This window comes from Nerophis ophidion, linkage group LG11 (assembly GCF_033978795.1).
Source record: "Nerophis ophidion isolate RoL-2023_Sa linkage group LG11, RoL_Noph_v1.0, whole genome shotgun sequence".
Taxonomy (NCBI): Eukaryota; Metazoa; Chordata; class Actinopteri; order Syngnathiformes; family Syngnathidae; genus Nerophis; species Nerophis ophidion.
In genome coordinates this window covers 4,209,069-4,227,247 of record NC_084621.1, presented here as the reverse complement: position 1 = coordinate 4,227,247, position 18,179 = coordinate 4,209,069, and the positions used below count along the sequence as shown (strand labels likewise).

General features: G+C 41.7%; 1 protein-coding gene across 6 annotated transcripts in view; it reads right to left on the bottom strand.

Annotated features, from left to right (window-relative positions):
* adgrb1a (adhesion G protein-coupled receptor B1a) overlaps nt 1–18,179 on the bottom strand; it is a 468,831-nt gene that overhangs the window by 5,123 nt on the left and 445,529 nt on the right. For 4 of the 6 annotated variants that reach the window (XM_061914951.1, XM_061914947.1, XM_061914952.1 and 1 more), the window contains 2 exons: nt 13,610–13,645; nt 13,277–13,429 (listed from right to left, as the gene is read on the bottom strand). The exons of 1 other annotated variant lie outside the window; for it this stretch is intronic. In XM_061914951.1, the coding sequence (XP_061770935.1) occupies nt 13,277–13,429; nt 13,610–13,645 (189 nt within the window). The remainder of the gene's footprint in view (nt 1–13,276; nt 13,430–13,609; nt 13,646–18,179) is intronic. One more of the 6 variants, XM_061914950.1, reaches the window with a different exon arrangement.

Below are 18,179 nucleotides of genomic sequence, written 5' to 3'. Positions count from 1 at the left end.
CATACTACTTTTATAACCAATGTCAGTGCTTAGAAGTAAAACATAAATACATACCGTATTTTTCGGGACTTAAGAATTCAGTTTTTTCTTACTGACCTCAAAGCAGTTTTATTTGGTACATGGTGTAATAAGTGTGACCAGTAGATGGCAGTCATACATAAGAGATATGTGTAGACTGCAATATGATGGCAGTAAACAACACCAACACTTTAAATTTTCCATTGAGAATATGGAACACACGGCGCTCAAAAATCTGTCAAAAACTTTTTAGTACAAAATTGGTAAACTATGAAGCCGCACCGCTTGGTGGATTGCCGGCGCATCAAACATAGAAGTATTATTACGGTGTGTGGATAAGGACCGCAAAATGGCACCTATTAACAGACATATTACCTGGCGTTTTGTTTCACAATATTATTGAACTCCAACTTTTCTTACCTTCTAGTACCTGCTGATGTGTATTTGGGATCTGCATGAGTCCTGAAAATGTGCGCGAGTCCACCTTTGTAGTCCGTGTCGATTCCGTAGTCATAAGCATCTTCTTTTTCTCTACCTTCTTATGGGACATTTATCTCCCGCTGTTTCCATTTCCAAAATAAAGTAGCGTAAAGTTCTTGGCAAACTTGCCAACCCTCCCGATTTTTCCGGGAGACTCCCGAATTTCAGTGCCCCTCCCGAAAATCTCCCAGGGCAACCATTCTCTCAAATTTCTCCCGATTTCCATCCAGACAACAATATTGGGGGCGTGCCTTACAGGTACTGTCGTCACGTACGCTTTCCCTCCATACAAACAGCATGTTGACGAAGCCACATATTATTTGCAGCTCTTACACACACGTAAGTGAATACCACGCATACTTGGCCAACAGCCATACAAGTCACACTGAGGGTGGCCGTATAAACAACTTTAACATTGGTACAAATATGCGCCACACTGTGAACCCACACCAAACAAGAATGATAAACACATTTCGGGAGAACATCTGCACCATAACAAGTGAAGTGTGAAGTGAATTATATTTATATAGCGCTTTTCTCAAGTGACTCAAAGCGCTTTACATAGTGACACCCAATATCTAAGTTACATTTAAACATGTGTGGGTGGCACTGGGAGCAGGTGGGTAAAGTGTCTTGCCCAAGGACACAACGACAGTAACTAGAATGGCACAAGCGGGAATCGAACCTGCAACCCTCAAGTTGCTGGCACGGCCACTCTACCAACCGAGGCTATGCCGCCTCAACACAACATAAACACAACAGAACAAATACCCAGAACCCCTTGCAGCACTAACTCTTCTGGGACGCTACAATATACACTCCCGCTATCACCAAACCCCGCCCACCTTAACCCCCCCCCATCTCGCGATTTTGGAGGTCTCAAGGTTGGTAAGTATGGTTCTTACTTATATCTGTCAGTAAACTAGCTCTCAAAGCGCTAAAAACTGTAGTGAGTTTACATTACTCACCCACTGAACTTTAGTTATTAGAGGGTTCCGGTCGGACGGTTTTTCACAAAACACACTTCCAGCGTCGTTGCACCAGTAAGCCACGGATGAGGAGATGCTGCTCCGTTGTTGATTGAAGTAAATTCTGACTATCATTAAAACAGTTAGCTCCATCTTTCGACACTTCTTCCACTCTCGTCCTTGCACGCTACCCGGTACAGTTTTCAGCCCTTTGATAGCTACGTAAATAAGACAGCCCACAAAACGGCACGTCCTGCAGAGACGCTCAGAAAGCGCCTTGAAGATGATCTGTAAAACATCATCTATGCCAGGGGTAGGGAACCAATGGCTGTGGAGCCTGATGCGGCTCTTTTGATGACTGCATCTGGCTCTCAGATAAATCTTAGCTGACATTGCTTAACATGATAAGTAATGAAAAATTCCGATGGTAATCACAGTGTCAAAAATAACGTTCAAAATATAAAACATTCTCATGCATTTGAATCCATCCATCTGGTTTCTACCGCACCTGTAATGGTAAGAAGTATTTTATTTATTGTTGGTTAGCTTCAGAATAACAGTGTTATTAAATAGAATAAGAGACTTATTATACTCTAAAAATATTGGTCCTACTTAAAAATGCACGCATTTAGTTGTATTCAGTCTTAAAATAAAATTATATGGCTCTCACGGAAATACTTTTTAAAATATTTGCTTGTATGGTTCTCTCAGCCAAAAAGGTTCCCGACCCCTGATCTATGCAATATTTTGACCAAAGAACCAACATTACATGTTATGTAGACCACAAGGAAGTGTTTCACATTTAGACATAAATTATGACTCCTTTAATGCACCTTTTGTATGAAAATACACCTGTCCATCGGCAGTGAGCCTCATAATCCAGTGCGCCCTATGGTCAGAAAAATACGTTATGTATTTTTTAATAGCATAAAAAAATGAATATTTTTATATAAATAAGAAACATACTATCTTTATATAAATAAAATATAACTAAGCAACAATATGAAAACTAATCCACCACAAATTGTCAAAAGCACCACAGCAAAATCAGCAGCATCACAGAAGACAGGGAAGGTGCGTATAAAATTCAGTTGATGATATCAATATTAGGGCTGGCATACACTACATACATTTTGTAAGAGAAGCGGCAGTTAGGGTTGAGTAACATGTTGCCAAATGGAACATGATCACCCATGCAGTAATTATTAAATACAAGACTCTTAACTATTTGCACCGCTAAATTCCGGTGGTGAAAGGCAGGTAATTGAATGTAAAAAGAGTGGAAGATGGCATTCTTTACACCCTCAAGTCTGCAGGTACATCATTTGTGTTTGCATGCATGAGTTTATGAGTTCAACTCTCTCCTTTGAGTCACACATTAAAAGCGTTACTAAAACGGCCTTCTTTCATCTCCGTAATATCGCTAAAATTCGCTCCATTCTGTCCACTAAAGACGCTGAGATCATTATCCATGCGTTTGTTACGTCTCGTCTCGATTACTGTAACGTATTATTTTCGGGTTACCCCATGTCTAGCATTAAAAGATTAGTGAAGTGAAGTGAATTATATTTATATAGCGCTTTTCTCAAGTGACTCAAAGCGCTTTACATAGTGACACCCAATATCTAAGTTACATTTAAACCAGTGATTACAGTTACATCTAAGTTACATTTAAACCAGTGATTACAGTTGGTACAAAATGCGGCTGCTAGACTTTTGACAAGAACAAGAAAGTTTGATCACATTACACCTGTGCTGGCTCACCTGCACTGGCTTCCTGTGCACTTAAGATGTGACTTTAAGGTTTTACTACTTACGTATAAAATACTACACGGTCTAGCTCCATCCTATCTTGCCCATTGTATTGTACCATATGTCCCGGCAAGAAATCTGCCTTCAAAGGACTCCGGCTTATTAGTGATTCCCAAAGTCCAAAAAAAGTCTGCGGGCTATAGAGCGTTTTCATTTCGGGCTCCAGTACTCTGGAATGCCCTCCCGGTAACAGTTCGAGATGCCAACTCAGTAGAAGCATTTAAGTCTCACCTTAAAACTCATTTGTATACTCTAGCCTTTAAATAGACTCCCTTTTTCGACCAGTTGATCTGCCGTTTCTTTTCTGTTTCTCCTATGTCCCACTCTCCCTTGTGGAGGGGGTCCGGTCCGATCCGGTGGCCATGTACTGCTTGCCTGTGTATCGGCTGGGGACATCTCTGCGCTGCTGATCCGCCTCCGCTTGGGATGGTTTCCTGCTGGCTCCGCTGTGAACGGGACTCTCGCTGCTGTGTTGGATCCGCTTTGGACTGGACTCTCGCGACTGTGTTGGATCCATTATGGATTGAACTTCCACAGTATCATGTTAGACCCGCTCGACATCCATTGCTTTCCTCCTCTCCAAGGTTTCTCATAGTCATCATTGTCACCGACGTCCCACTGGGTGTGAGTTTTCCTTGCCCTTATGTGGGCCTACCGAGGATGTCGTAGTGGTTTGTGCAGCCCTTTGAGACACTAGTGATTTAGGGCTATATAAGTAAACATTGATTGATTGATTGATTGATTTAATGCCTCAATATGATGCATTCATGCCACATTATTTCTTTTCGACCAGCGACTACGGTTGGCCAACAAAAACACCTTGTAGGCTAAAATATTCAAACACCTGCCCTACGGAAAAACTAGGAAAACATATAGAGTCGTCGTCCCTTTCGCAGCCTTGATAAACTGCACTCCGCCTTCTCTTTGGTTCTTTCATTCGGAAAAACATCCAAAAAGAGCTTCTTTTGGTTTGCACCAAGTTGTAAAATGCAGAGGACGCTGGCAAGGGATTCATGTGGTCTCATACTCTCTCGTGAAAGGGAGATGCAGTCTGCTGAAAATGATGGAAAGCGCCATTCTACATCAAATACCGTATTATTCGGACCATAGGGCACATCGGGTTGTAAAACCAATGCCGATGAATGGTCTATTTCTGATCTTTTTTCAAATATAAGGCGCACCCCATTATATGGCACATTAAATAAATGATAAATGGGTTGTACTTGTATAGCGCTTTTCTACTTTCAAGGTACTAAAAGCACTTTGACACTACTTCCACATTTACCCATTCACACACTGATGGAGGGAGCTGCCATGCAAGGCGCCAACCAGCACCCATCAGGAGCAAGGGTGAAGTGTCTTGCTCAGGACACAACGGACGTGACGAGGTTGGTACCGGGTGGGATTTGAACCAGGGACCCTCGGGTTGCGCACGGCCACTCTTCCACTGCGCCACGCCGTCCCTAAAGGAGTCACATTGTTAAATTTTTTTCTAAATGTAGAATACTTTCTTGTGGTCTACATAACATGTAATGGTGGTTCTTTGGTCAAAATGTTGCATGGACTAAATTTTACAGATCATCTTCAAGCCGCTTTCTGACGGTCGTTTTGTGGGCGGTCTTATTTACGTGGCTCACCTTCGGCAGCGTCTTCTCCCCGTCATCTTTGTTGTAGCGGTGTAGCGTGCAAGGACGCGAGTGGAAGAAGTGTCAAAAGATGGAGCTAACTGTTTTAATGACAGTCAGACTTTAGTTGAATCCATAACGAAGCAGCATCTCCTCCTCCAGAAACAACAACAAGGCCCGTGAAAAAACGTCCGACTGGAACTCTCTAAATTACATTTTTTCTAAATGTAGAATACTTCCTTGTGGTCTACATAACATGTAATGGTGGTTCTTTGGTCAAAATGTTGCATAGATTTTGTTTTACAGATCATCTTCAAGCCGCTTTCTAATAGTCGCTTCCGGACGTGCCGTTTTGTGGGCGGTCTTATTTACGTGGCTCACCTTCGGCAGCGTCTTCTCCCCGTCATCCTTGTTGTAGCGGTGTAGCGTGCAAGGACGGGAGTGGAAGAAGTGTCAAAAGATGGAGCTAACTGTTTTAATGACATTCAAACTTTACTTAAATCAATAACGAAGCAGCATCTTCTCATCCAGAAACAACAAGAAGGCCCGTGAAAAAACGTCCGACTGGAACTCTCTAAATTAAATTTTTTCTAAATGTAAAATACTTCCTTGTGGTTTACATAAAAATGTGGTTCTTTGGTCAAAATGTTGCATAGATTATGTTTTACAGATCATCTTTAAGCCGCTTTCTGACGGTCGCTTCCGGATGCGCCGTTTTGTAGGCGGTCTTATTTACGTCGCTCACCTTCGGCAGCGTCTTCTCCCCGTCACCTTTGTTGCAGCGGTGTAGCGTGCAAGGACGCGAGTGGAAGAAGTGTCAAAAGATGGAGCTAACTGTTTTAATGACATTCAGACTTTACTTAAATCAATAACGAAGCAGCATCTCCTCATCCAGAAACAACAAAAAGGCCCGTGAAAAAACGTCCCACTGGAACTCTCTAAATTAAATTTTTTCTAAATGTAAAATACTTCCTTGTAGTCTACATAAAAATGTGGTTCTTTGGTCGAAATGTTGCATAGATTATGTTTTACAGATCATCTTTAAGCCGCTTTCTGACGGTCGCTTCCGGATGCGCCGTTTTGTGGGCGGTCTTGTTTACGTGGCTCACCTTCGGCAGCGTCTTCTCCCCGTCACCTTTGTTGTAGCGGTGTAGCGTGCAAGGACGCGAGTGGAAGAAGTGTCAAAATACGGAGCTAACTGTTTTAATGACAATCAGAATTTACTTAAATCAATAACGAAGCAGCATCTCCTCATCCAGAAACAACAAAAAGGCCCGTGAAAAAACATCCCACTGGAACTCTCTAAATTAAATTTTTTCTAAATGTAAAATACTTCCTTGTAGTCTACATAAAAATGTGGTTCTTTGGTCGAAATGTTGCATAGATTATGTTTTACAGATCATCTTTAAGCCGCTTTCTGACGGTCGCTTCCGGATGCGCCGTTTTGTGGGCGGTCTTGTTTACGTGGCTCACCTTCGGCAGCGTCTTCTCCCCGTCACCTTTGTTGTAGCGGTGTAGCGTGCAAGGACGTGAGTGGAAGAAGTGGCAAAATACGGAGCTAACTGTTTTAATGACAATCAGAATTTACTTAAATCAATAACTAAGCAGCATCTACTCATACAGAAACAACAACAAGGCCCGTGAAAAAACGTCCCACTGGAACTCTCTAAATTAAATTTTTTCTAAATGTAAAATACTTCCTTGTGGTCTACATAACATGTAATGGTGGTTCTTTGGTCAAAATGTTGCATAGATTATGTTTTACAGATCATCTTTAAGCCGCTTTCTGACGGTCGCTTCCGGATGTGCCGTTTTGTGGGCGGTCTTATTTACGTGGCTCACCTTCGGCACCGTCTTCTCCCCGTCACCTTTGTTGTAGTGGTGTAGCGTGCAAGGACGCGAGTGGAAGAAGTGTCAAAAGATGGAGCTAACTGTTTTAATGACATTCAGACTTTACTTAAATCAATAACGAAGCAGAATCTCCTCATCCAGTAACAACAACAAGCCCCGTGAAAAAAACATCCAACTAGAACTGTCTAATAACTAAAGTTCCTTGGGTGAATAATGTAAAGTCACTACACCGGTATGTTTAAGCGCTTTCATGGCGAGTTTACTGACAGATACAAGTTAGAACTTTACACTACTTTATATTAGAAATGGCAACAGCGGAGGATGAATGTCACATAACAAGAAGATAGACAAAAAGAAGAAGCTTATCGACAACGGGGTCGGCACGGACTACAAAGGCGGAACTGCGCAATTTTTCAGGACTTATGCAGATCGCAAATACAGATCAGCGGGTACCTGAAGGTAAGAAAAGTTGCTTTTGGATAATATTGTGAAACAAAACGGCGGATAACATGTCTTACCTGGTACACACACAATCATAATACTTGTATGTTGAAGCACAGAACAATCCATCAAGCGTTGTGGCTTAATGGCTTACCAAAGTCGTACTAAAACATTTTGATAGATTTTTGAGCGCTGTGTGTCCATCCATCCATCCATTTTTGTACCGCTCTGTCCCTTTTCGGGGTCGCTGGAGCCTATCTCAGCCGGCTTTCGGGCGGAAGGCGGAGTACACCCTGGAAAAGTCACCACCTCATAGCAGGGCCAACACAACCTATCCCCAGGTGCATGTTTTTGGCGGTGGGAAGAAGCCGGAGTACCCGGAGGGAACCCACGCAATCACGGGGAGAACATGCAAACTCCACACAGAAAGATCCCAAGCCTGGGATTGAACTCAGGACCTTCGTATTGTGAGGCACATGCACTAACCCCTGTGCCACCTAATCCCTGAGCACCATGTGTAATGTTCTATATTTTCAATGGAACATATAAAATGTTGATGTTGTTTACTTGAGTCATATTGCAGTCTACACATATCTCTTATATGTGACTGCCATCATATTGCAGTCTACACATATCTCCTATTTTTGACTGCCATCTACTGATCACACTTATAATTTCATCATGTACCAAATAACACCTTCGAGGTCGGTAAGCATAATCAAAATTATTCCGTACAATAAGCGCACCAGGTTTTGAGGCGCACTGTCGAGTTCTGAAGAAAAGAAAGATTTTAAGAGTGCTTTATAGTCTGGAAAATACTGTAGACCAGGGGTCACCAACGTGGTGCCCATAAGGACCAGATAAGTAACCCGCTGGCCTGTTCTAAAAATACCTAAAATAGCAGCACTTACCAGTGAGCTGCCTCTATTTTTTAAATTGTATTTATTTACTAGCAAGCTGATCTCGCTTTGCTCAACATTTTTAATTCTAAGAGAGACAAAACTCAAATAGAATTTGAAAATCCAAGAAAATATTTTAAAGACTTGGTCTTCACTTGTTTAAATAAATTCGTTTATTTTTTACTTTGTTTCTTATAACTTTCAGAAAGACAATTTTAGAGAAAAAATTCAACCTTATAAATGATTTTAGGATTTTTAAACACATATACTTTTTTACCTTTTAAATTTCTTCCTCTTCTTTCCTGACAATTTAAATCAATGTTCAAGTAAATTTATTTTTTTTATTATAAAGAATAATAAATACATTTTAATTTAATTCTTCATTTTAGCATCCGTTTTTTCGACGAAGAATATTTGTGAAATATTTCTTCAAACTTATTATGATTAAAATAAAAAATAAAAATTCTGGCAAATCTAGAAAATCTGTAGAATCAAATTTAAATCTTATTTCAAAGTCTTTTAATTTCTTTTAAAAATTTTGTTCTGGAAAATCTAGAAGAAATAATGATTTGTCTTTGTTAGAAATATAGCTTGGTCCAATTTGTTATATATTCTAACAAAGTGCAGATTGGATTTTAACCTATTTAAAACATGTCATCAAAATTCTAAAATTAAGATTCGAATTAGCTAGTTTTTCTCTTAATTTTTTTCGGTTGAATTTTGAATTTTAAAGAGTCGAAATTGTTTCAAAATTTAATTTTAATTTTTTTTGGTGTTTTCTCCTCTTTGAAACCGTTCAATTAAGTGTTTTTTTTCATTATTTATTCTCTACAAAAAAACTTTCGGCAGTATACATATATATATACATATATATGTATATATATATATATATATATATACATATATATACATATATATATATATATATATATACATATATACATATATATATACATATATATATACATATATACATATACATATATATATATACACATATATATATATACATATATATATATATACACATATATATATATATACATATATATATATATACACATATATATATATACATATATATATATATACACATATATATATATACATATATATATATATACACATATATATATATACATATATATATATATACACATATACATATATATATATATATATATATATATATACATATATATATATATATATATATATATATATATATATATATATATATATATATATATATATTAAAGGTAAATTGAGCAAATTGGCTATTTCTGGCAATTTAATTAAGTGTGTATCAAACTGGTAGCCCTTTGCATTAATCAGTACCCAAGAAGTAGCTCTTGGTTGCAAAAAGGTTGGTGACCCCTGCGGTAGACAATGCAAACCCCTAATTCAGGGGTCGGGAACCTTTTTGGCTGAGATAGCCATGAAAGCCAAATATTTTAAAATGTATTTCCGTGAGAGCCATATCATATTTTTTACCATCCATCCATCCATTTTCTACCGCGTATTCCCTTTTTGGGGTGGCGGGGGGCGCTGGCGCCTATCTCAGCTACAATCGGGCGGAAGGCGGGGTACACCCTGGACAAGTCGCCACCTCATCACAGGGCCAACACAGATAGACAACATTCACACACTAGGGCCAATTTAGTGTTGCCAATCAACCTATCCCCAGGTGCATGTCTTTGGAAGTGGGAGGAAGCCGGAGTACCCGGAGGGAACCCACGCATTCACGGGGAGAACATGCAAACTCCACACAGAAAGATCCTGAGCTTGGATTTGAACCCAGGACTGCAGGACCTTCGTATTGTGAGGCAGACGAACTAACCCCTCTCCCACCGTGACCACTAAATACAACTAAATGCGTGCATTTTTAAGTAAGACCAACATTTTTAGAGTATAATAAGTCTCTAATTCTTTTTAATAACTTTGTTATTTCTAGTAAACGGATGGATGGATTAAAATGCAGAGAATGTTTTATATTTTGAACGTTATTTTTAACATCGTGATTACCCGCGGAATTATTCAATACTTATCGTGTTAAGCAATGTCAGCTAAGATTTATCTGAGAGCCAGATGCAGTCATCAAAAGATCCACATCTGGCTTTAGAGCCATGGGTTCCCTACCCCTGCCCTAATTCATCACGTTTCATGTGTCAGGTAAACCGCGACGAATGGGGCCGTATGAACCCCCTTTCTTGTGTAGGAGGATCTAGCATTGAGTACGGCCCTGTGCACGACTGCAGCTGATTGGGTCCGACACGGGCACGTTTTGGATTTAAATGTTAGGTAGGGGTGTAACGGTACGTGTATTTGTATTGAACTGTTTCGGTACGGGGTTTCCGGTTAGGTGCGAATGAGTTCCACACGAACATATGAATTAGCCGCCTATGCTAAAGTCTTAACAAGCTGCTCCGCTCCGTTCTGCCTCTGTCTCCTACACAGCACCCAGCATTGTCCCACCCACACAACCATCTGATTGGTTACAACAGTAGCAATAACAAGCCAATCAGCAGTGCGTATTCAGAGCGCATCTAGTCAGTGCTTCAGCGTCGAGCAGATAGGTGTTTAGCAGGGGAGCAATGGACTCTCCCCAAATTATATCAATCAATCAATCAATGTTTATTTATATAGCCCTAAATCACAACTGTCTCAAAGGGCTGCACAAGCCACAACGCCATCCGCGGATCAGCGCCCACATGAGGGCAAGGAAAAACTCACAACTCAGTGGGACGTCGATGAGAATGACTATGAGGAACCTTGGAGAGGACCACAGATGTGGGTAACGCCCCACGCCCTCTAGGGGAGACCGGATGCCATGGACGTAGAGTGGGTCTGACATAATATTGTGAAAGTCCAGTCCATAGTGGATCCAACAAAATAGTGAAAGTCCAGTCCATAGTGGGTCTGACATACTGTAATAGGGAGAGTCCAGTCCATAGTGGATCGATCATAATATTGTGAGAGTCCAGTCCATAGTAGATCTAACATACTGTAATATCAATCAATCAATCAGTGTTTACTTATATAGCCCTAAATCACTAGTGTCTCAAAGGGCTGCACAAACCATTACGACATCCTCGGTAGGCCCACATAAGGGCAAGGAAAACTCACACCCAGTGGGACGTCGGTGACAATGATGACTATGAGAACCTTGGAGAGAAATTATACTAAACACTTCCAAGTCAACTACTTTCTGAACGTCAATATGAGCCCGTTGACCTTCTAGAAACAAAGCTCACTCGCTGTCCTGGCTTTAGGTGAAGGCTAGTTAGCTTTTAGCGTAACGTTTGCGGTGTGTGTGTGTTACGGACAGTGTTGATTGAGGTGTGTTCAAGGAGCAAAAAAGGACATTATGTTAAATGAAGAGTTTCTGTATATAATAATGTAAGTGCATCATAAAGCCTACATGAACTCCATGGTGTTCAGGAATGAATAGTCTCTCCTATTGCTATTGTACTATTTTTCAGCTATAGTTACATTAATCATTAGTAATGTAGCAGCCTAGTTTTGAGTGGCAGGGTCCCTGCTATTACATGTTGATACAAATATAACATTTACATAATAAAAATCAACACACAGGCTTCCCAAATGCTGTAATAAATTATGCATGATGAGTTGACTTGAAACTGTTTAATGATGCACTTTTTATATGTAGAAGAAAAGTTGTGTCATTTTATTTCATCTAAGCAACAACTTGAGGCAGTTTAATGTGGATTAACGTGAAGAATGATATCAGCGTTCTCAATGTTAAAAGCATCAAGCCATTGTTTACAAATTTGGTAAATAAATAACCAAAACATTTATATTTTGTTGTTTTCTTACTGTACTGAAAATTAACCGAACCGTGACCTCTAAACCGAGGTACGTACCGAACCAAAATTTTTGGTGTACCGTTACATCCCTAATGTTAGGTCCGAGTCCATGGTTCTCGCCCGGAAAAGGGTGGAGTACCATCTCCGGGTTGGGGAGGAGACCCTGCCCCAAGTGGAGGAGTTCAAGTACCTAGGAGTCTTGTTCACGAGTGGGGGAAGAGTGGATCGTGAGATCGACAGGCGGATCGGTGCGGCGTCTTCAGTAATGCGGACGTTGTACCGATCCGTTGTGGTGAAGAAGGAGCTGAGCCGGAAGGCAAAGCTCTCAATTTACCGGTCGATCTACGTTCCCATCCTCACCTATGGTCATGAGCTTTGGGTCATGACCGAAAGGATAAGATCACGGGTACAAGCGGCCCAAATGAGTTTGGGTCTCTTCCTTAGAGATAGGGTGAGAAGCTCTGCCATCCGGGAGGAACTCAAAGTAAAGCCGCTGCTCCTCCACATCGAGAGGAGCCAGATGAGGTGGTTCGGGCATCTGGTCAGGATGCCACCCGAACGCCTCCCTAGGGAGGTGTTTAGGGCACGTCCAACCGGTAGGAGGCCACGGGGAAGACCCAGGACACGTTGGGAAGACTATGTCTCCCGGCTGGCCTGGGAACGCCTCGGGATCCCCCGGGAAGAGCTAGACGAAGTGGCTGGGGAGAGGGAAGTCTGGGTTTCCCTGCTTAGGCTGCTGCCCCCGCGACCCAACCTCGGATAAGCGGAAGCATTTTAAAGGGGTCAAATTACAGCGCAAAGAGGCAAAAATGGCATTTTTTGCGAACATTTTATTTTGAAGGGGTTTTTGCCAACTTCCTGTAGATTTTTGCCGAAAGAAGTGAGTGTATGAAAATTGGGACTAAGTCAGACCTACATAGGAGTTTTTGTTTCATGTCGCTATGACATTCCTAACAGAAGTTACATGCAGTTTTGGCTGTAATTTTTTCCTAGGGGGCGCTAGAGCGCAATTTTCATTTTGGGGGATTGGTTGCTTAATATGTTGGGAAGGTGTTTAGGGCACGTCCAACCGGTAGGAGGCCACGGGGAAGACCCAGGACACGTTGGGAAGACTATGTCTCCCGGCTGGCCTGGGAACGCCTCGGGATCCCCCGGGAAGAGCTAGACGAAGTGGCTGGGGAGAGGGAAGTCTGGGCTTCCCTGCTTAGGCTGCTGCCCCCGCAACCCGACCTCGGATAAGCGGAAGATGATGGATGGATGGATGGGTTACATCCCTAATGTTAGGTGAAAGGAAAACATTAGAAATAGGGGTTGAGGGAGGGGGTTGCAGAACAGAATAAAGTTAAACTCTTTACACTCATGTTGGTCTTGTCGCTGCCGGCTGAGGACAGGCTCCATCTTTTGGTGGCATCAACAGGTGGAGACTCTCTATCCTTGTCTGCACTGGGAATCTTCCTGCTCAGGTCCTGAAACATGTCCTGGTGGCGTTTCCGGGTGTGCATAATCTTCTGCACAGGGACATTGGACGTTACGCCAGGGAAACAGCATGAATGAACCCCCCCCCCCCCCCCCCCCCCACTTCTAGTCTAATCTGCACACTGCAAACAGTGAATAATAAAACGTGTGCAAGCATAGCAGTTAAGAGACATATCGAAGCTTCTTGAATGAATCAAAGAGACTAAAATTACCTCAAAGTCAAGCTCTGCATAGCGTGATTTTCGCCTCTGGGGGGAGGAAGATGATACAGAGAGATTAAAGATGTGTAAAGATACGTTGTGCCTCCAGTAGCTTAAATACATTTGATTCCGGTGGACAGTCGCGGGGTGTTCCCGCAACTCCGACGCAGGCGGTGAGTCACAGAGCTTTGCTGCTGGTCATTCCGACCCCCCCTTCGGCGAAAGTTTGCCGTTAACACATTGTGACCAAATGACCTTTAAGTCAGCTGTCACTGAGTCGTGAGGGGAAAAGCTGACCTTCAGGCTGTTCAGTTGCCGTGGCAGCTGCTGCCTCGCACGCCATTACGGAAGTCTGCTTTGCCCCGGAGTGAATAGACACCAGCAGGCAGATGTCTCGACCACTGCGTGCTGATCACTGTCTCCCCCCCCCCCACCCCACTGCAGTCTGCATTAAAAAAAAAAAAAAACGAGGGACTAAAGCAGGGGTGTCAAACTCAAATACAGAGTGGGCCAAAATTTAAAACTGAACAAAGTTCTGGGCCGCGGTTGAACAAATTAACCTTTTAATAGGGACCCAAACAAGTTTTGCATTGAATATCAAACAAGCAAAGCTTATATAACTTTATAGTCACATGCAAAATCAAGTTTCAAATTATAATTGAAACTGCAAGCAGCGTTGGTCGGGTCCGCCTTTGGCTGCTGCCCCCGAGACCCACGGCCGGATAAGCGTTAGAAGACGCCTTGGAGCCACAATATTTTTCCGCCATACAAACAACGTGCCGGCCCAGTCACATAATACATGCGGCTTTAACACACACAAGTGAATGCAAGGCTTACTTGATCAACAGCCATAAGGGTCACACTGAGGGTGGCCGTATAAACAACTTTAGCACTGTTACAAATATGCGCCACACTGTGAAGCCACACCAAACAAGAATGGCAAACACATTTCGGGAGAACATCCGCACCCAGGCACGACATAAACACAACAGAAGAATTAAAGCTGCAAGCAGCGTTGGTCGGGTGCGCCTTTGGCTGCTGCCCCCGAGACCCACGGCCGGATAAGCGTTTGAAGACGCCTTGGAGCCACTATTTTGAGAATCTAATGCATTGTGAAAGTAATGCAGTTGTTGTATTGAAGTGAAAATATCAAACTTCCTGTTGATTTTTGCTAAAGTATGTTAATTATTAAAATGTAGGTCTAAGTGAGACCTACATAGTGTTTTTTGTTTCATGTCTCTTTGACATTCTTACCGGAAGTTACAAGCAGTTTTGGCTGTGTTTTCTTCCTAGGAGCAGTTTGTCCGTGTTGTATTCCTAGGAGGGCGGTAGAGCGCAATTTTGAGTTTTGAGGTTAGGTTTTTTCATCAGATCGCAATTTTTGCCAGACCTGATGTGTGTGTCAAGTTTGGTGAGTTTAGAAGCATTTTAAGGGGGTCAAATAACAGCTCAAAGAGGCAAAAATGACATTTTTTAGGAGACTTTGCACAGGGGTTCTTTGAAGGCGCGTAAAATCAAAACCTGAGAACTTATCAAAACTCTGTTCTATACTTTTAATCAGAAGGGTTCAATCTCTCTCTCTCCTGTGCGAGTTTGAAGCCAAAACAACAAACGCACTCAGAGGAGATAATGTTTGAAGAAAGGTGACCGGTTTTTACAAAACTTTTGTTTTGAAGGGGGGATTGCAAACTTCCTGTTGATTTTTGTTGGGGGTTGTCAATCTATGAAATGTAGGTCTAAGCGAGACCTACATAGAGGTTTTTGTTTCATGTCCCTCCGACATTCTTACCGGAAGTTACAAGCAATTTTGTCTGTGTTTTCTTACTAGGAGCAGTTTTTTCAGTGTTTTATTTAAAAATAGCGCTAGAGCACAATTTTGAGTTTTGGGGTTTGGTTTTTTCATTAGATCGCAATATTCGCCAGTCCTTATGTGTGCGCCAAGTTTGGTGACTTTTGAAGCATTTTAAAGGGGTCAAATTACAGCGCAAAGAGGCAAAAATTGCATTTTTGGGCTGCCTAATAAGTTGGGAAGGCATGCCAGACCGACGTGTGTGTAAAATTTGGTGAGTTTTGAAGCATGTTAAGGGGGTCAAATTACAGCGCGTAGGTGCGGAATAATAATAAAACGCACCAGTCCATGGGCCAAGGACCCTATTGAAACTGCTGTGTTTTATTATTATTCCGCACCTACGCGCTGTAATTTGACCCCCTTAACATGCTTCAAAACTCACCAAATTTGACACACACGTCGTATAGCAAACCTTCCCAACATATTACGCAACCAATCCCCCAAAATGAAAATTGCGCTCTAGCGCCCCCTAGGAAAAAATTACAGAAAAAACTGCATGTAACTTCTGTTAGGAATGTCATAGCGACATGAAACAAAAACTCCTATGTAGGTCTGACTTAGACCCAATTTTCATACACTCACTTCTTTCAGCAAAAATCTACAGGAAGTTGGCAAAAACCCCTTCAAAATAAAATTTTTGCAAAAAATGCAATTTTTGCCTCTTTGCGCTGTAATTTGTCCCCTTTAAAATGCTTCAAAAGTCAACAAACTTGGCGCACACATAAGGACTGGCGAATATTGCGATCTAATGAAAAAAACCAAACCCCAAAACTCAAAATTGCGCTCTAGCGCTATTTTTGAATAAGACACTGAAAAAACTGCTCCTAGGAAGAAAACACAGACAAAACTGCTTGTAACTTCCGGTAAGAATGTCGGAGAGACATGAAACAAAAACCTCTATGTAGGTCTCGCTTAGACCTACATTTCATAGATTGATTGACAACCCCCAACAAAAATCAACAGGAAGTTTGCAATCCCCCCTTCAAAACAAAAGTTTTGTGAAAACCGGTCACCTTTCTTCAAACATTATCTTCTCTGAGTGCGTTTGTTATTTTGGCTTCAAACTCGCACAGGAAAGAGATTGAACCCTTCTGATTAAAAGTATAGAACAGAGTTTTGATAATATCTCAGGTTTTGATTTTACGCGCATTCAAAGAACCCCTGTGCAAAGTCTCCTAAAAAATGTCATTTTTGCCTCTTTGAGCTGTTATTTGACCCCCTTAAAATGCTTCTAAACTCACCAAACTTGACACACACATCAGGTCTGGCAAAAATTGAGATCTGATGAAAAAACCTAACCTCAAAACTCAAAATTGCGCTCCACCGCCCCCCTAGGAATACAACACGGAAAAACTGCTCCTAGGAAGAAAACACAGACAAAACTGCTTGTAACTTCCGGTAGGAATGTCAAAGAGACATGAAACAAACAACACTATGTAGGTCTCACTTGGACCTACATTTTAATAATTAACATACTTTAGCAAAAATCAACAGGAAGTTTGATATTTTCACTTCAATACATTACTTTCCCAATGCATTAGATTCTCAAAATAGTGGCTCCAAGGTGTCTTCTAACGCTTATCCGGCCGTGGGTCTCGGGGGCAGCAGCCAAAGGCGGACCCGACCAACGCTGCTTGCAGCTTTAATTCTTCTGTTGTGTTTATGTCGTGCTAGGGTGCGGATGTTCTCCCAAAATGTGTTTGTCATTCTTGATTGGTGTGGCTTCACAGTGTGGTGCATATTTGTAAAAAATGTTAAAGTTGTTTATACGGCCACCCTCAGGGTGACCCTTATGGCTGTTGATCAAGTATGCCTTGCATTCACTTGTGTGTGTTAAAGCCGCATGTATTATGTGATTAGAGGGCGCTAAAGGCAGTGCCTTCAAGGCACGCCCCCAATATTGTTGTCCGGGTGGAAATCGGGAGAAATGCGGAAGAATGGTTGCCCAGGGAGATTTTCGGGAGGGGCACTGAACTTTAGGAGTCTCCAGGTAAAATCGTGAGGGTTTGCAAGTGTGAGTATCAGTGGTGAATACAGTGTTACAGAGGCATCTCCGCTGTATAATACCGGCGGGCCAGCTCTAATCTTAATTTGATATTACCTCAAGGGCCAAATGAAATTACACGGCGGGCCAAATTTGAGTTTGACACCCATGGACTAAACGCTAACCTTTTCAACGTTCAGTGTTTTCCTGTGCCCAGGAAAATCCTCTATTAGACTTTTGGATGCGGTTTAGTTTGCTGATAATGTGAGATGCTGCTTGAAATCATCACAGCAAGCATGGAAAGTATCAAACTGATGCATGGATGTAAAAAACTAGAGCTGAAATTATGTGATGAGAAACCCGCGAATGATTTTTAAAACAACCCCAGTAGAAAACTCTGCCAGTCTGGTTTTTAAAGGCCTACTGAAAGCCACTACTAGCGACCACACAGTCTGATAGTTTATATATCAATGATGAAATATTAACATTGCAACACATGCCAATACGGCCGCTTTAGTTTACTAAATTACAATTTTAAATTTCCCGCGGAGTTTCTTGTTGAAAACGTCGCGGAATGATGACGCTTGCACGTGACGTCACGGGTTGTAGAGGACATATTAGCGCAGCACCATTTGCGGTTAAAAGTCGTCTCTTTTCATGGCGCAGTTACACAGTATTCTGGACATCTGTGTTGCTGAATCTTTTGCAATTTGTTCAATTAATAATGGAGAAGTCAAAGTAGAAAGATG